General features: G+C 36.1%; 1 protein-coding gene across 1 annotated transcript in view; it reads right to left on the bottom strand.

The window, feature by feature from the left end:
• LOC119777652 (voltage-dependent T-type calcium channel subunit alpha-1I-like) overlaps window positions 1–20350 on the bottom strand; it is a 182615-nt gene that overhangs the window by 106614 nt on the left and 55651 nt on the right. Inside the window, exon 2 of the mRNA XM_038276619.1 lies at window positions 11319–11430. Coding sequence (XP_038132547.1) covers window positions 11319–11430 — 112 coding nt within the window. The remainder of the gene's footprint in view (window positions 1–11318; window positions 11431–20350) is intronic.

The raw sequence follows: 20350 nt of genomic DNA, 5'->3' as shown, positions 1-20350 counted from the left end.
TGTACAGTATCATTCAAACAAGTACCTCTTGAAAAAGTGTTTCTCAAGGCCTGAACATTCAAATTGACCGATTGCTGCTCGGTGAAAAGCAATTTGTCAGCAATCCATACTGATAAAAGTGCATGCAATGTGCCTCAAATAAGATCATTTTTTAAAGGGTTGGATAAGGGCATTTTTATGGTCCAATAAGATCATAAATAAGTAATGTGAAATGAACTGTTAAAGGGATGAATTTCTAACACAGAGCACATGGATTTTTATTTCATTGATTTGAAGCATAAGAAAAGTCGCAAATAGTGTAGAGTAGATTATTGTAAATGCACAGCAAAAATTTACAATATTTAATGTTCACTTCTGGAATTTTTACAAACAAGGGAAAAAGTTGTTTGTTTTAGTGGTCTAGACAAAGCCTATTACATTTTTATTAATCAAAAGGGAAACTGTTAAATCTTTCACAGATCATTTTACTCTTCCCTTTATAATGCTTGTAATAACTAAAAAATTTTATGATAACTTAACTTGATGAAAAAATGTTCCTAACAAAAATCCATCTTCATAGAAGCTTATGATCAACAGGACATATAAAGGTTTGCTACTTTGTGGTTATTCATCCCATCTTAATCATCTTCCAATTTTCAGATAGAGTAAGAGCTTGAAAACTTCTTTTCATCTTATGTGCATAAAATCTACTGTCAAATATATGACCACAAACTAGCCTAACAATTGCTGAGCAATTGCAGAGCCAATATAGGGTTTTCTTTTGAGTGACAACTAGAAAACAAATGTGGTATCTAGCATGCCAGTTTTGAAAAATGGTATATGCCAGTTGGGAACCGGCTTATGCCAGTTGGGAACTGGCTTATGCCTGATGTCTTTGGAAACTGGTTTAAGCCGGTTCCCAACTGGCATATACCATATGCAACTTTTGGCTCTAGGTGCTGCTGTTCTTTTTTATTTCAGGTTTCATTTGTTTATTGATACACTAGTTTTATTGACAGTAGATGTGATGAACCACATTGGATAGATCAAGATAGCAGGATCAGTAGGGTTTACTACGCAGTGTATTCCATGACTGTAAAAGAAGAAAATTTTATCCTAATCAGACAGTAGTTGGAATGGTAGATTACAGTGTTTTGGCCCCTTTATCAAGTTCAAAATGCCCTCTGGCCAAATATGGAGTAATGCTGAATTCAGATTGCTCTGTGGTTTTCAAGACCATGATTGAACAGTTCCAAATGGAGGTAAATATTTCATCGTAAAGATATTAATAATTAAGACAGAGAAAAGCTGCAATTAGAAAAGTTTTATTCAAATCAATTCAGTTTATTTATACAGCGCCAATCCACAACACATGCCAACCTAACGCACTCATTAGGGACCACTGAAATTGGTCAAAAGTTTTCTAAGGAAAACCAGCTGATTGCATGTCAAATGACTCATTGACTCGACAGTGTACACAGCACACACCATGCACGCTTGTAGCAACAGTGGAGAGGAAAAACTCCATTTTAACTGGATGAAGCCTTTAGCAGAACCAGGCTCAGTGTGAGCGGCTATGTGCCAAGGGATCAAGGAGACAAAAGAAGATATACAGTACAGATATTGAAATAAATTAAATCAGTTCTTTGAGCTTGGGCCCTGGCAGAAGACTGGAAAAATTACATTTGTTCGGATGAGTAAGCTAGGAAAAGGATTAGACTAGTCGCCTCCCCCCAGGGTCCGACACTGGTAGTGGAATAGGCCAGAGTTTGAGTGGGACTGAGAATAGTCTGAGAGATGGAGGTGGAGATGGGGTGAAGGTGGGTGAAAGTTTGCTGGAAAGCGGGAGAGAGAAACAAGGCCAGGAGCTAAATGAAGGGGATCTTGAAAGGTGCTTTGCCTTCGGAGGAGAGACGGTGCTGACATTGATCACAGGTGGTTCAGGTGAAGCTGATTCTTTCAGACTTAATTTTTGCTTAAGCTTTAATATAAAGCCCATTAGGAGCATAAGTTCGTTTAGCTTTTTTCCTGTTCATACTGCTGCACAGGGGTGAATTCTGGATTCATCACAATTATTTTAGCCACATGTACGCAGGAAAACTTTTACGTTTGTATTTTTCATATATCAACATTGAGAAGTTTTGTTAAGCCAAGCTGGGGGCATTGTCAAATGTGTTCTTCCGATTTTTCCTTGACTTCCTCATTAAGTTTTATGCATCAGCTGTTTTTGCAATTTGAAAATAAAACGCTAATTTTGAAAATTAAACTTGGAGTCTTCTTCAGTTTAGAAGTTGTTGTGAATCTACCCTGCTAGTTATTCCTATGCATTATTTGAGTGAAATACACAGTGCATACTGATCACTAAGAGCAAGAGGCTTAATCATGGCACATTATCTACTGACATCAAGGTTGTGGACTAGTTGCAGCAAGTTTTTCGAGTCCTCCTTTTTGTTGGCCAGAGGAGAGGCAAATTGCCAAAAAGCGTACTAATGCAATAAATTAGGTTGAGTACTGACCACTCAGGGTTGGCAGGATGGGGCAGCATTCTTGGAGTAAGGCCATTGTATCTAGTTCTTCTTCTAATTCTTTGACGACCCACTGTGCTATTCTATAATGACCCTACATGATGCCAGTGCATGTTACTATGCTGTACCTGACAGCATCCTGGACCTGGATGTGCTGCTAATAAAATTGTATCACTACCATGCGGATGCTTGGAGCAAACAGTGGGAGAAACTTTCCCACACTCTTTGACAGATGCATTCAAAAACTTCAGTGAGACTCTACGAGGGCCAAGTTCTGGGTGCAGCGCAGTTTTTGTTTGTGTGAAGAACAACAAAATACAAACTCAAATACAAGCTGCAGCGGATAAAAAGGCTTGGAAATTAAGAAAGTGAAAAAGTACTTTCTAATTTTATTTCTGTTCATCAGCTATGACCACAGCAAAAAAGTTTGCAGCTACTTAGAATATGAACATATCTATTTTGATTTGGCAGATGACAGATTTACTTCTTAATTTTGGAAATAGCCTTTTGGTTCATTTGATGTTTTGGGAGTAGCACTAGCACTAGATGGTTTGTTTGTGTGAAGTGTGTAGTAAAGAACTTTAAAAATATACAGCAAATATGAAGTATTGTTAGCACTAATTGTTCTCAGGGAACAGCCCTATGAGAGAGAAAGAACTGCTACACTGCAAAAAATATAAATCTCAATAAGTTATTTTTTCTTAAAATAAGTGTGTTTTTTCTTGATTTGAGGAGGTAAGTAAGACACTTTGCCAATGGAACAAGACAATTTCCTTTTAAAATAAGAAAAAACTATTTTATCGTCTTATTTCAAGTAAATATTATCTAACTATCTTATTTTAAGAGTGAAAATACTCATTCCATTGGCAAATCATCTTATTTACCTGCTCAAATTAAGGCTAAATATACTTAATTTAAGCCATTTTTTACTTATTTCTGGATTGTTTTTGCAGTGTAGTAAACTCATTTGCATTGTCCATGACATCAAACTTAGTCAATAACTCCTCATATTTTTTGTAGTGATCCCTTAATACTGATTCCATCCATCCATCATCTAACACGCTTAATTCCAAGTGGGGTTGCAAGGGGTGCTGGTGCCTATCCCCAGCTGTCAATGGGCGAGAGGTGGGGTACACCCTGGACAGGTCGCCAGTCCATCGCAGGGCAACAGACAAACAGGACAAATAACCACTCAAGCACACACTCACACCTAAGGAGAACTAAGAGAAGCCAATTAACCTAACAGTCATGTTTTTGGACTGTGGGAGGAAGCCGGAATACCCGGAGAGAATCCACACATGCTCAGGGAGAACATGCAAACTCCATGCAGAAAGACCTAATACAAATTCCTTAAAATAAAAAATAAAAATAATTCATAGAAGAACATTTTAAAAATAGGAGATGATCAAAAAAGTCCTTAGTTTAGCAATATTGGTTTGCCGGCATTATGTTTTGTATTGGTCTGTTAGCATAATTTACTGTTTACTGCCATTTGTATCAGCTAATATATCACATAAGCGATCAACATAACTACAGTTTAAATATATTGCAGTCTCAGGAGTTAAAGAATACAAGTTTTGAATAAAACTGTATTCTGTATTACCGTTATTGGCAATGTCAAGTTGTGTGTCTGAGTTCAATGTCAAAACTCAGGGCCCTCCTCTGCCCAGCTCCACCCCCACCCCACTGGTATCGTCACTGTTGCAAAAATGGGTCCTCTCAAACACTTGCTATTCTTCGACATCCTGTTCTCAATGGTGATATAAAATCATCCCAGCTTTTCATAAAAAATGTGAAATTTTCCAGATTTAATCTGATGGACCTTTCCATCATTCAAATAGTGAATATAACTTCACACCAATCTTCACCCATTTCCTAGTCATGACAATTTTACACATTACAAACATATACCTCTTCCCAGTTCTTCTTTGACTGCGTCCCATTTTTTTAACATTTTCTTTGCATTTCATCTTTAGGTATGTTGTGTTGCTTCCTTTGCATTCTTGCAATCCTATTTGTAAATTTGAATTATAAACCTTCCATTTAATGCTTTTTCTTGAAAAAAACAAAGACCCAGGCTATGATTGGCCAAGGTGACAAAATGAGAAAAAAAATGCATCCCAACTATCCCAGATTGAAGGTAAAAGTCCACCTCGGTCTACAGAGCCTAGTAAATAATAGAATCAAACTCTTCACTATGACTAACTTCTATTTAGCATTCTAGGGGGTACAGTGTATTGCAAGTACTAAATGTTAATATTGGTGTATCCCTGCTCATTCATCAAACATCTTTTTCAGGCTCTTCTTGAGGATTGAAACAATTATACAGCCAACAACACTATATTTTGACTCACACATACAAAGCTAAAAAAACAACAGTTGTTGTTACTGTGCATATAAGGCGCTAAACTCACAGTTAAGCAGAAATTATTGTTCTCTGCATCACATCGGTGCTTTCTAATTGGAAAAAAGTGGTGTGTGTGTGTTTGTCATTTACTGGGGAGGGGTTGTTGATATAGTTAAGGTAGAAGACAGTTAACAAGGATTATTCAGAGATGCATGAATCAAGCAAAATACCACTGATTTTGTTGAAGGTACAGCATAATACAACTCAGACATTTTAACAACTCAGCAAAGTCTATTTTGTATGATATAGTCTCTTTAAAAGAAGGGAATTCTTCTATTAAAAATTAGACTTATTTCCTTATTAAGCCACAATTTGGACCTTGCAAAATTAATTTGGAAAGGTGGGGATTCTCTTCTACATATTGTTTAAATTATGTTTTGACAAATAGTGCAGCCAATGCACGTCACATGTAATCTGACAGTGGCTAAAACAATCAGATCTACATCTTTTCCTGCTCTGAGAGGAAGAGAAATGAATTCATCATTGTTATTTATCACTGGTGCCAGCCTTCTCTTCAGTCACCCCATCAGGATCCATCATCTGCATGATTTGTAAAGAGGTTGAGGGTCTCTTGTGATGGGCTCTTTTACAATTTAATGTATGAGCATGTGTGGAAGATGCTTTATATGCTGTCATTGTGCCACTTATTTGCCAGGAGGAAAGGACAGAGTAACTGGGTCATGAAGGTGGTCATTGTAAATAATTTAACAATAAAAATGTTATATATTTGTCTTACTTTATGCATAACTGACAAAATCACCAAAATGCCCAGAGGATAAATGCTAACTTAATACTCCCAGGATTACAGGACAGGAAAAGAAATATTTTGTCAGTGTATCCCTTATATTAAGGGTTGTTTTTTTATTTTATTTACAAAGCTGTCAGAAGATAAGAAGTGCGAAACTGAGGGTTTCAGTCAAATAATATATATAGTAAATAATATAGTAATGTAACTAAATTTCTATATGAAAACTGTAAGTATAATATAGTATAATATAATATATATATATATATATATAAAAAAAACTAAATAAATTGTATCTTAACGTCCATGAATTACTCGAAATCCTACATAGAACAAACTAAGCTACCCCGTCGCATAATTGAATTTAGTTACTTATTGTCTGCACACACTTTTTTTAAAACTGGGTTTATAAAGTCGAAAATTGCTCAAAACACATTTAATGGGTCATATCCTATCCACATCAACAGCATAATACCCAAATCTCTGAAATAATGTAAAGTCATATAAAACCATTAGTGTTACATGTCTTTTTAAATTTAAACAATACACAAGAATAAACTCAGGAAAAAGAGGGCTATGTTTGAAACAGCTTCCCTCATGAAAGAAGAGGGGTGGTGAAGGAGTAAAAAATATTTCCCTTAAAATAGACAGCAGAATGGATATGTAAGAGTGATGTTGTGTAATATGTTGAGTGTTTTGCAGGCGGTTTTTTATAGTGAGTGGTGTAGAATGAAATCTCTTCTGCCTTTATCCATTGGGTTAGCAACATTCAGAGGTATAGAAGCCAGTGATGTAAAATAGAGAAAGTAGCCCTGTTCTTCATTAAATTAAGAACTTAATAGATAACCCTGAGCATTTTCTTAATTAGACAGTAATAGAATAAAACCTTAAGTCAGACTCACTGTAGTATAGATCTCTACAAACAAATCCTTCCTAAAGCCATTTGATTCACTATTTTCTCCACTTACGTTTTAAACTATGGTTATTTAAATATATGTTTGTTTTCATCTCTATCTAACGTATTTTTGCAAGGTGTTTAATCTGGGCCAAGAGGTTTTCTTTGGGAGAAAATACTTCTCCATGAATCAAGAGAGATTGAGAACAGTGTCACATGTACATGCATTTCTAGGTGGAAATTCTACACTTCCCTCAGTGTATCTGTCAGCCTTTTTGTAGGCTCAGTGACCTATATCTGCTGTATATATTTTAATCACTTTGGGAAAGGGCTAGTTTTATAAAATCATTGTTGTTGCATAACATAAATTGATGACTGTAACACGGTTTATATAAAACGATGTGCATTGTTGTAGTATTCTCCTAACCGTAACCTTTGTTAAACATTTATTTTGTGAGGGATTGCCGAAGAGTCAATAGAAAACTGCAAGCAAAAATTCTTGTTGCAAGCTCATCCAGGAGCAGCATGTCTCAATGCAATCAAAGGATTTTTCTTTACCGAAACTTTTAACCAATCTGACTGTATTGTCTCCGTAAAGTGACTTGAGGTGGTATATATGGTAAATTGTTGCTATATAAATGAAGTGAATTAAATTAAATAAAATTGTGTTTCTTCAAACTATACTTTTAGCTTAAGGATGCAAATATGTATACATTGTGGGACAATAAAGGGATTTTCTATGTTTTTTATATGTTGATTTCCAAAAAGTCCTATACTCATTACAATTTTAAACAACTGCCAACATTTTATAAAAGCTTTGAATGTTAACCCCATATACTTTTTTCCATTACTATTTTCCATTGCAATTTCAAGATGGATAAAAAAAAAAAGCAGGGGAGAGTTTTAAAATGTTCTCAGGGATGTGAAGTAAAATCCCCTTTTTAAAAATCAGACATCAAAAGGAGAACATTTTAAGCATCTCACAATAACATTTATGACTTTTTTTTAATGATTCAAACAGGGGAGCTGGCTCCGGTTCCAAAATAAAGATTTAATATTGACACAAAATCTAAAGAAATATAAAATTTGTACTTTTACCTAATATTTTTAAATATGCTACGATTATCCATTCTATTGGATATCAACATTGTGCTACTGGCACCACTTTAGCTGACTGAAATTTATAGAAAACCTGTCAGAAAATGCTGGATCTGGATATCGTGGCGGAGGAAACATGTTTGTTGTAAATCCTAAAGTGAGTTTACACATCCAAAGTTCATTTGACTTTCTTATATCATTGTAGAGTAAATCATTTTCACAGTAATTATAAAAATGGATCCATCCGTCCATGTCCTACTTATGTATATTGAGTAATGTCTGCACCTCTACCAGGATTTTCAGCTACATGAAGTATTTGACTCTCAAGTGTTAATATCCCAGTTGACTTCTTGCAAGTAAAATGTGAGCTCATGCTGGGCAAAGGGCCAGAGATAAATTTTAGGGCCATGTTAACCATGTAAGCTAGATCACCAATTTCCCTCCAGTTACCATTAGCAGTGTCCAGAACAGAACCCCTACCTAGGGAGACAGTGTGCTTGTTACAGAGTAAAACATGGAGCCAGTGCATGGTAGAGAGAGTAATGGGAGCAAAAGAAGGAGTAATCTAAGTATTCTAATAATACTGTTTCTATGCAGGTCACAGCAAAAAGGTTTTCAGTATGAGTGGACATGAAAAATTGGCAGCCTAAACCATGTGAGGCAGAATTAGGTTTTCTGTGTCAGTGCTGAAATTAAGCCTTCAGTGAAAAACAATTACAATCCCAGAGGTACATGCTGATTTTCTCCACCAGCTGGCAACAGCACATTGCACCCTCACCCCCGCCACCCCAAGCCCAACATGGCTTACTGATACAATGGCAGAAAAGCAGCACCTTGAAAATTGTTTTAAATTATAATATATATATATATATATATATATATATATATATATATATATATATATATATATATATATATATATATATATATATATATATATATATATATTTATAGGGAGAGGAGGGGGACTAGTTTGGTGGAGCTCCTGAACTTGAGGCAATCACTGAAATCAGGTGTTTTCTGTAATGTTCAGGGGTCCATTTCACAAAGCAGGTTAATCAAAAAAAAACTGGTGCCTAAACCTGAAAACAGGAAAACTCTTACTTTTCTGGTTCACAAAGACTGTTTATTCAACCTCTGTTTAAGTCACTGTACAGTAATAACATTCTCCCCGGAGCTCCTTTTTCCTCTGTCTCCGCTCTCCTTACTGACAATCACGTTGTTTTATGTCCTGATTTAGTCAGAATTTTGTCGTAGTTTTTTACATAGAAAAAAAATATATCATTCACTAAGTCTCTTACACACATTAGGTTTTAAAACCAAACATTGCATATCCGTTTGACGAGGCTCCTATTAAAGAATGATCGGCGCTTTTTCATAGAGAATTAAATATTTAAAGGTAGAGGATTCTACACATTAGTTGACAGGGCATGAGATCACTTGCTTTTGGTTTGTTTAATATGAGCGAGATGCATATCATTTAATTTTTATTAAGTATATTTACAGTACATGGAGAACTACTGAAATTATCTTTAGATTACACATAAATATATTAATTAATTCCATGGGGGAAAATGAATTACTTATGAGCGGTTATGAGACTGATATCCACTTATAACAGACATTTCTTGGGATGATAACATCTAAAGCACAGCTGCCAACAGCCACGTATTTACTGTTTAAGAAAAGACTGAATCAACATGAGCAGGGACACATGAGATTAAACACAGGTTCTAAATATTATAGCAACGTATTTAGACTTCATCTTCACCAGGTGCAAAAAGATTTCAACCTTAATAGATACATTGATCTACTATCATTCGTGAAATAATTCCGTATTATTTTCACTGTAACAACAGCTATGGCAAGCCGTATTGCTATGTACTAGCTTTACTGAATATGTTTTCCTGATATCTGAAAGGACATTTTTTTCTTTGTCTAAATTACCATTTAAAACAAAATGACATTCTCCACATAAAAAATAAACATTTTGGATGTCTATAAATGAATTTCAGATCTCCATATTCCTAATATTACTGGTCAACATTTGTATTATTTTAACAAGGAAACAGGTTTTTTTTTATTTCATAGACACATTTTCAGTCAAGCTGAAAAATGTCAGAGCGGCCAATTAAAATATTTATACATTTCTAGATATATAAAACTTAATTCGTACTAGTATGGTTTTGTTTTTGTGCTTTCTTAAATTCAGTTTCTGCTATCAAAATTTAATTTATAAAATATGTTATTCCTGTTCAGTCTAAGAGTGTGATTATGATCGGGAAGAATCTTATTTTAGTTATCTACAAATGGAGCAACAGGGAGGAGAGTGCTTTTAATAAATGTAAAATCGGCCTGCCACAGACCAATTCATATAAACCTACTTCTGTTCACAACAACTGTGTTCCACACCAACAGGACCAAAACATTTCCCTTATTTATGTAGAGGTCTGACATAAAGGGTTGAAATAGTCTAACAAAACACACGCATGTTTTTCTTTTAGCATCTACCTTTGATTATACTGTACCAGAATTACTTTTTCTCTGGTAGGTTACCACCTGTTTCTCAGAGCAGGAGGCTCTGTAACAGCAGGGACACTGTTACATCTGAACTACAGATGGTTAACGTTTCAGACAACTTAATTTCCAAAAACATTAACAATCCCTTTAACCTGATGATATCTAGTACCTATGAAGCCAGGGAAGGGTAAGGTGTTGATACAAAAAATTGAGGTTGGGGAACTCTGTTGCCTCAGTTCAGTCAACACTAAGCAAGGATGCAACCAATTAATAAAAAAAATCAAGGGATGCTTTGTTCATGGCTAATTTCAATTAAGAAATAAAATAAATGGGGGAGTGTACAGCACAAACCCCAAGCTATCAACACCACACTTCAGGGGGTATGTACTAAACACAGTTGTAAGACAATTTATTCACAATATAAAGCAGAATAACTAATCTATAGATTATTCACTGCCTTTAATCGTGGGCATTTGGGTTACAGCCCTGACTGCTCTGGAGAATAACAGGACCACTCCAAAATTTTCTCACGTCAATGTTCTCAATAGTTGGGGTCTGGTAAAAGGGGGAAGTGGCCTAAGGCCAATTTATGAAAGAACCGTAACAGCATATGCACATACACAATGAGTGTTATTGCAGATTTCCACATGCTGATGGAGAAACCATCGATTTTGAATGATTAAAAAAAAAATATATCATCTTTGTTGATATTTGAATTATGGGTGAATGTCCTGATGTCACTAAAAGAAACATCTGAAAATGAAAGCTGAAAATCCATATTTAATTTTGTAATTGGAAGAATAAATTGCAGAAGAATAAAGAGTAAGTCTGCAAGTACATTTATTTCCCAAATGGATGCTCGTTACAGGCACCTGTGGCATGGTCTCAAATGCTGTTCCTGCTCTCAACAGGCAAAAAAATCATAATGCTACTCTGCAAGACTTTATTAACACAAACAAAGCCCCAATTCCCTCCTTAGAGGAGGGAGAAAATATAAACATTCCAGGAGGGAAGTAAAACCTATCTGAAGTGTGTTTTTTTATCACAGCTTGAAGAATGTTGACAAGAGGAGTGTGTTTTCTATAATTGGATGTTTTGTTCTACGTCTCCCTCACTGTGATTATACGGACGTACAAAGGTTTGCCTCACCTGGAGTATCTGACAGCGGTCCGAGGTACAGTCAATGTTCTCGCAGGGCTGGTACATGCCAAGCGTCACACAGTTGAGCAAGATCACCATGATGCTAATCCTCTCGAACCATGTGCTGACAGAGCTGGAGTTAAGGAGCGTGGCAGGAGGGAAAGAGCAAAACACACTTCTGCAAGCAACACAAATGTGTACATGCAACAGTTGGCCCTAAAGGGTGGAATAGAAAGGGAAGGAGACACAAGTTAGAAAATTTGTGAATAGATCTGTGCGACTTAATATAATAATAAAGTATTACTTTTCTTCATTAAGTGGGAAAATAATGATTAACACAGTCGTATAAACACAAATCAACAGAACGTTTTGCAAAATAAAAGGACAAAAAAATAAAAATAAAAAATGCCATCAGAGCTAGCGGTTCAAACAAGGCTGTGCTCAAAGAGGGCTGCTGTGGATGGGCTAATGTTAGTCCCGGCTGTGGTTAGCCTCATAGGTCAGCTGGTTGCCATGGTCCTCTGAAAATCAGACTTCAAATTACCCACTAAATCAGTAAATGGGCCATATAGGGAGGCTTAAAAGGATACATTTCTTGCCTCAACAGATGTTAAAATGTACTTTTATAGAATAATGGCAACAGAGAACTTTTAACTTAATACTATGAGCTCTGTGGGTGCTCCACTGGAACCTGCTTCTGCCGCAGTGCATGCTGGGTCAGCTGTCAGTCTGGATAACGTACATGTCTGCTTTGGCGCATGCTGGGTAAAGACAGAGGGGCAAGAACAACATCTGGGGACTTTGTCCGCTTCTCGATCATATGTTCTTGTGAATTGGAACAGTGCTAGGGCTGAGGCTGATGACGTTTCATGCACAAGTACACATATTGAGAAATGGCCATTGAGTTAGACACCATTAAAATTCTTTTAAAGAGTTGGAATACAAAGTAGTGGCTTATCTGTTTTTCTGGATTATTTTTTAAAACCTTAGGAAGATAAACTGCTTGAAAATTTGCAACTACCTAATATTACTTAACATTGTGCTTTATTTAAATTATATATAAAGCACAATGTCAATGAATATAAATAGAATAGAATATACTAGAAATAAGATGCTAAATATGAAAAACAGTATCAAAATTTGTCAATACTTAAAAGGAGCAGTGTTTCAGTTTTTAATGGATGTACAAAGTCAGTAATTGCTTATTATCATCTTATTCTTAATATTGTATGAATCTGCATGCTCTACTCCCTAAAAGGTTGCTTCAGTGCCCTGTTCAACAGTAGCTGCGGATGAGCAACATGCAAATTCAGCAAAAGATTTCTGGAAGAGTCGACAGAAAATAATAAGGTTAACTTAATAAAATGAGATGTCCCCACATGATGCATACATTTATTTTGCATACATAAGCAAAGGACAGATGTGACTTTATCGACATAATCCAGTTTAAAAGTCACAAAGGTTAAAGTCTTTATAATTCAAAGCCTCCAGCAATCGTCACCAAAAGCCACTGAGGATAGTATTTTTTACAGTGTTACCGATCCCACACTGGTGACCATCTATAATGTCTGATTTGACAAAATATTATACTTGGATGATGTCAAGAAATATATGTTTTCTCCCAAAAAAGTACATATTTTATTTGATAGAAACCAGTTTGATTATAATTGACCAGATATATAATTTATTTTGTACATAAAAATAACATCACACTGTAGCAAAACATGTTACTCAGCTAAGCTTACATTTTTACAGTTTAACATCTCTATGATCCTGTCTGTGTAGCCAACTTATCTTTTTACTTCATAGTATCCGGGAGAAAAAAGAATGAACAATAAAGCCTTTCAGTTGTAGCAAAAGATAGTTTTAGAATTCACAGCTTTTTGTAGTATAAGTAGTCCCAGTTATGTAACACATAAATAAACATCAAGAGGAGATGCCACTCCTAGAACAGTGAAAACAGGAAGCAGACAAATTGCCGGATTTATTAAACTTAGTTAAAACAAATTCTGGGTCTTTAATGGAGAATTACTTTATGGTACATAGAATCCCCCCCCCAAAAGAATAATCACAAGAAATTGCAGCAAATTTGTATTTTCTGACCTGATTCCATCCCCTTACTATGGAATATTTAATAATCACCATGTAACAATCTGTACTTGCCATGCTTACATTTACACTAGAATAGACACTAGATGCACTAGACTGTAATATATATATATGTTTTTCTACATTTTGAAACACTATTTAGAATTTTCCATCTTTAGTATTTAACCAAGTACCTAGCAAGAGAACAGCACTTAGCACTAGCACTTTTACAGCAACAGGGCCATGTTTTTTTTTTTTTTTTTTTTTTTTGACAGTAGGCTGACAGGAAGGGGATATGAGAGAGGGGAAGAGACATGTGGCAAAGGACCACAAATCGGATTTGAACCTGGGTCGCCCACATCGGGGACTAAGGCCTCCTTACATGGTTCATGAGTGGTAACCACTACACCACCAGAGCACGACCTTGGAATATAATGGTTAAATAAAACAAATTTCCTAATTTTTTTTTTTTTTTTTTATATTATCTCCAAAGGGATGAAATGGAAACACATTGGTACAAAATGGGTGAACTGAATGGTAGCACTTAAATACAGTAAAAGTTGAGTTAGGCCTGGAATGGTCTCAGCAATCATCCAGAATACAGGTTATTTTCAAGCAGATTGGGTAAAATGCACCCTTTTCCTCTCATCTTTTCCTTGTACCTTTCACACCTAAGTACGCTCTCCAGTTCCACCTTATTAATTTCTACATTATCTACCCTGACATGCGTAGTGACTCAGCACTGGTTTGAGTTCACTTTCTTTGTCATAATGACCCCAGACCTTTCCAACCCCAGGGAATTAAACAGTAGGCAGCTGACTCACACCCAGCTGATTCCTCAGAAATGCAGCTGATGCACTGTCATGTCCCGAGCTTATTGTGCTGGCTTGGTACTCGCCAAGTCTGACATCAATGGTTTGCAAAGAAATAAAAATCTTTAGCGTTCAGTTATAAATTTGTTTGCCCTGTGTAAAGCTACTGCAATCATATTATAACCCACAAAGAACCCATCTATCTGAAACAGAGGATGTTATCTGTTATTTTCTGTCTTTAGCATGACATCTTCTCTCCTCCCTTCATGCCACCTAATCTTCTTAGGACTCGGACAGGGCATCCTATCCATCTTAGTTCCCTTCTCATCTATTCCTTTCTTCGCTTCTCCACGTCTCTACCTATTTCTTTGCCTGTCTCTCTCCGTCAGCACATATTTTGTCAGACGCTTGCCCTTCTCCTTAAACCTTTTTTTTTTGTATGAAGCTTTCTGACCTTATCAAACTCACCATCTCACTTTTTTGAAAAAACATTTCAAAAGCCTTGCTTGCTTTGATTTGGGTTGTTTATCTCATTGATGCAATCAATAGAATTTCCTTTTATTTCTTGGAGAACACAAGAAACATTTCACAAAAAAGGAATGATAGTTTGAATTTGAAAAGGTAAAAATATTGAGCTTTTGTCCAAAAAAACAATTTATAACCTGAGTCAATTTCCTATGTTTTGTGTTATTCTGAGAATATAACTAAAATAACATGTCTGTTAGATAATGTCTCCCAACCCATGCATGAAGCTGTCCCTGAACTGGAAAGCTCCTTCAGTGATAGACTGCTGCTCCCTAAATGCACCAGGGAGCGTTATCACAGATCCTTCCTCTAGGCCGCTGTAAGGCTTTATAACTACCACTGTTCCCAAAAACCTCAAGAAGTTATGTTCATGCTGTTTTTTGCAGTTTCTGTCTTGGTCTCTTAAATAACATGCTGCTGTCTTTTTGCACATCTCTTGTGATGCTGCTATTTTCACATATCCATTACTGTAAAAATGTCCACAGTTGTATAGTGATCATTTATTCTCCAAATGCACAGCATTTATATTGTAAAAACACTGTACAGTACAGTATTTTATTTGTCTATTTTTCTTTTACTCTGTCACTTATTCTGTTATTTTATACACTTTTTAATGTCCATATTTGTGTGACCACTTTTGCCATAGTCTTTTGCTGCTGTAACTCCAAAATGTTGCGGGACATGAAAGGGATTTTCTATTCTATTTTAAATATTTTGTTTCCTACTAACTTCATGATCTCTCACTACCAAATTTAGAACAAAGAAATTAGATGACCTCTAAACATAAAACCTTTGAAGTTAAATCTCTTTGAAAACCAACTTCAAGGTATAGTGGAGGATTTTCGTATAATTTTTTTCAGACCCGCCCTCTCCACAAAAATGCACATGCACAACCCTGTACCCACTCCTGAGAGGAAACACCTATTTAATGCGTGCGTCCCTGTTGTCGCTATGTAATAGTTTACCCGGACATCTCTTAAAACTGTAATGATTTTATGTCATAGAGCAGGGGTCACCAAGCAGTGCCCGCAGGCGCTAAGGGGCCCTCTAGAACCCCACTGGGTGCCCTCAGCATCTTCTGAAAACAGCAAAACTCACCAGAGGGCTAAGTTTAAAAGTTAATTTTATTCTGTTGCTCTTCTTTTAAATAACCTGCAGTTATATAGATTTCAAATAAAAATATCTAAAAGAAATGTAGAAACTAAAGGAAAGATATGTTTATTATGTATGAAGTTTGGGTGCATGATGGCTCCTCCAGTATTAGCAGCCCTTCCTATGACTCAGTACAAGAAGCTGTCAGCCTTAAAAAGGCTGATGGCCTCTTTTATAGAGGTTCAGAAACCTGTTTTGTTAGATTTTTCTGAAGCATATTTGCATTCACCTAAGTCTGCTTTTATACTTGCTTTTCTATCACTATTGTGTAGTTTGCTTAATGTTTATGAAAGAAAAAAATACTGTTGGTTACTCTACAATCTTTGTGTTTAGTGCTGTGTGCAAAAAAAAAAAAGTGCAACCCCTATGTTTCCATTTTTTTTTTTTGCTTTAATAATAATTGAACTTTAATGATCTCACATGACAATGGCACATTGACAATGGCAGCCCACTGCAGCCCACTTTGGGGCACAGTGGGCTGCCATTGTGGGGCTACCAGGGGTTTAAGGTCTTGCTCAGAGACCCAGAGTGTCAGTCTGTGGGAGTGGGGCTTGGACTGAAAACCTCAGGATTCCAAGCTCTATGCCCTAACCACTAGGGCACCACTCCCAATGCTTTGTTAGTCTCCAATGTTTCAGATGATCAAACTAATTTTATTATCTGACAAACATAACCTGAGTAAATACAAAATTCAGCTTTTAAAGAATTTCTTATTTCAAGAGAAAATGTAATCAAAGCCAATCTGACCTTGGAAAAAAAGTATTACCACTCTAACACAATTACATTAATGTATACAAATGTTTGATCACAATTGCTGAGAGGGTTTTCCGGCAAGTCAGCACTTGCGCTGTCATGCATTTCCAGCAAAAAGGCAAGGATGGTACACATGAAGTAGAATGGTGTTTCCCATGCATCCCACCCACCAGCGCTCATGATTCATAGAATCACACATTTTATGTGGTTGCTTTAGATCAGTGTCATCAGTTTAGCATCCAACCAAGTGTAAAATATGCTCACATTCCCCCTCTCTTTCTCTCAATCATGATTCAGAGGGATGGTCATCAAAGCTTGTCAGCAGATGATGTCTGAAAACAGCTTTTCACACGTGAGATTCATTAATGTAAAATAGTGTCAACATTTTTTTGTGCTAAAGATGAAGACTATAGCGTAGCTTCTTCTTTTTTTTTTTTGCTAAGAAAATGATAACTGAGCAATGTATTGTTTCCCCCTCTGACCAGATACATTTTTTTTTTTTAGAAATACCCGCTTTTATATTCAATTTTGCTATTTGCAATTTCTTAGCTGATTTATTAGGGTTTCATGATTTTACACCTGTTAGCATCTTTAAAAGTCAATGTAGGCTTCCCAAGTTGAAGCATTTTAATAGACAATTTGACACTTTGACATATTTAAGAAAGATTGCACACTGTGTTTTCTAATTTCAGTGACTTTCACTAAATAAGGCATGGGATCATAAGCCAGGCTTGTTCTAACCTGCGTAAATGCAGACATGTCTTTTAGAGTTAACTGAAAATTTAATGAATAATAACCCCTTTTTCTTCCAAATGCACCAGTAGATGTAAACTAGTATGAGATTAGTTTTATGTGAAATTCTAAAACATTTTTAAAACAAACAGCATGCATTTCCTGCTAGTGAACTAAATTAAGGACATCATACTGTGGGCATGTTGATAAGTTAAATGAAAACAAAAAAACTTTGGCTTAATGCCACTTTGCATAACTAAAAAGTCAGGCTTTTGTGCTCTCATGTCTGCGTCTGTAGCCATGTAGAGTTTTAAAGTTTGCACATGCGTACACGTATTCCTGTGAATCCCCTCGGGATCAGTCGCATTCAAATTGAATCAAAATGACATGTAGCTTCTAACTGGTGCTGAAGCCTGTCCCTGCCTTTTCTCCTAATGAGAACTCAGCATGATGTGTCACACGCTGTTACACATATTCACACACGCCTGCGTGTTGTTCTAGCAAATACGAGGACTTGTGGCTTTTTTTTTTTACTTGAAAAACAACAGAGATTCAGTCATACATGTTCTTATCCACCGACCTTTTTTGAGGCAGCCGCTGTTCCATCAAGTCATGTGCATTATTTTTGTCATCCTAAAGAGCTAAAGGGGCACTAGTGCTTGACAGCTTACCCAAACTTTGTGTGGCACAGTGTAGAGGGTCACACCTGGTGAAGAAAGAATTCATCACTGAGGTTTGGCAATGTCTTTACTGACCTGTGTTCAAACTGATGCAGACTGTTTCTTCCCCTCTGTTGACATCAAATAGTTCATAACCAGTGTTTTGCCCTTGCTTCTCTCCTTGTCAGTCCCCTAAGTAATGTGTGAGGCAAGTTGCCAAGGAGCTCAACACCTGGCAAATTCAGCTCACGTCTTTCCTTTTATCTCTCCATTAATTCCCTAATATCTTCTTAAAAAGTTGATCAATGTTTGTTCCTGGGTGGTGGAGCCTCTCCTCTCTGTCGTCTGGGCTAACGATTGAGGTCTGTTCATCTTTCTTTAGAGTCTTCCAACGTTATGCCTTTAGTTTTCCATTCACTCCAAGTTTTTCTTTACACCGTTTGTAATCACAAGATTTAACCTTTCCACCAAGTGCAAGCCCTCATATGCCAATAGCAAGAAACTTGCAAACCAAAAGAAAATTGCATGCTCGGGGTTACTGTATCTATGCATCCAGCTGTGCAAGTGCTTTGGGTTAACCTTTAATAATGACAGGAGGCAATGCTCATACTGTTTTCAACAAAGCCCCTCCCTCTGCATTACAGTGGGATAAAAGCTCCCCTGCTAAACTAGCTCCATCCTAAAAGCTTGAAGCATAGGTCCTGTAAATGCTGCAATGCTTGTCTCAGCAAATGCAACGTTTACATTCCTATTTTTTTTCACAAGTTTTCCAAAGAGGAGACACACACATAACCCACTTTCATAACACCATTACAAATGTGAATGATTCGGTTTTTCATGCCTTTACTGATAATAAAATGTGTCTTTACTGGATAACATGTAGTAGGCAGTCTCTAAAGGGGCATAGTCCTTTTATATGACTCTTTAAATTTAAAAAATAAGATCTCACTATGGTTGTATACAAAGTTTTCTAAAAAAGGTATGTGTCCTACTAGGAAATTTGTTATTTTTTGTGTTTAACTTTTTGTTTTTGCTCAGTTTGTAATTGTAATTTAATAAATCACTTCTGTGTGAACAGTAGTCCCTTTTTCTGTCTATGTCACGGCAAAGCGTTAGCTAGAAGCAAAACAAACCCTGAACTGCGGTCAATAAAAACCTGTACTGAGTCTGCTACAGAGGGGGAATTAAAAAGCTCAGACAATTAAAAGTTTTATCCCATACCTGCTGCTACTGCCAGACAAAAAACAACTATGTAAGTTGTGGTTAAATGCAGAATCCTAGACAGCTCTGGTTAAATGCAATAAAATGCACTGGAAAAACGATCTAGAAATAAGTAAAAATTTCTTAAATGAAGTGTATGTACCCTTAATTTAAGTACTGTAGGTAAATCAGTGGTCTTTGCCTGTGCAAAATAGTTTGCCAATGGAATTAGTATTTTTACTCTTAAAATAAGATAATTAGATAATATGCACTTGAAATAAGACAATGCAATTGTTTTTTCTTATTTTAAGTGTAATTTATCTTGTTCCATTGGCAAAATGTCTCTTTTACCTCCTCAATCCAAGAAAAATTGACTTATTTTAAGAAAAAAATGACTTAGCTAGATTTCGATTTTTTCCAGTGTGATGGGAGTGGACAGAAAGGATAAAAAAAAATGCTCATGAATGCAGCGCACATTTCTGAAGACCTAATTTAAAGAAAAGGAAACGATTGTCTGGTAAGGATTGTGGTTTGCTTAAGGGATGATACTCACCCAGCGATGCAAATGCAATTTGCCATCCAAATATACACTGGAAAAAATCTAAATCTAGATAAGTCATTTTTTCTTAAATTAAGTGAATTTGTTCTTGGATTGAGGGGGTAGAAGAGACATTTTGGCAATGGAACAATACAATTTACACTTAAAATAAGACAACACAATTGGATTGTCTAGTTTCAAGTGCATGTTATCCAGTTATCTTATTTTAAGAGTAAAAATACTAATTCTATTGGCAAACTACCTCATTTACCTACTCAAACTAAGGGTAAATACACTTAATTTAAGATATTTTTACTTTATTTGTAGATTGTTTTTCGAGTGTAGTGCTAGCTGTTTGTTCTGTTTGCAATGGCCCAAGTCAGCTACATGGTTGATTTCTGGCCTTGGTAGAACTTCAGGTAACCCTATGTTCTTCAGTTAGCTAGGTGCAGATGGCAGACTACTCAGCCACAGATAATGCTGTCAGGAGTGTTGTGCGTGAACGTGTTCAATGAAAGGCGTTCACTGAATAATTTCATGTTTTTAGTTAACGGTGAACTGAACGGATCAGTTTTGAAGTAA

Source organism: Cyprinodon tularosa, unplaced genomic scaffold, assembly GCF_016077235.1.
Source record: "Cyprinodon tularosa strain WSP-4 unplaced genomic scaffold, ASM1607723v1 ctg126, whole genome shotgun sequence".
NCBI lineage: Eukaryota > Metazoa > Chordata > Actinopteri > Cyprinodontiformes > Cyprinodontidae > Cyprinodon > Cyprinodon tularosa.
This window is presented reverse-complemented; position numbering and strand designations above follow the sequence as displayed.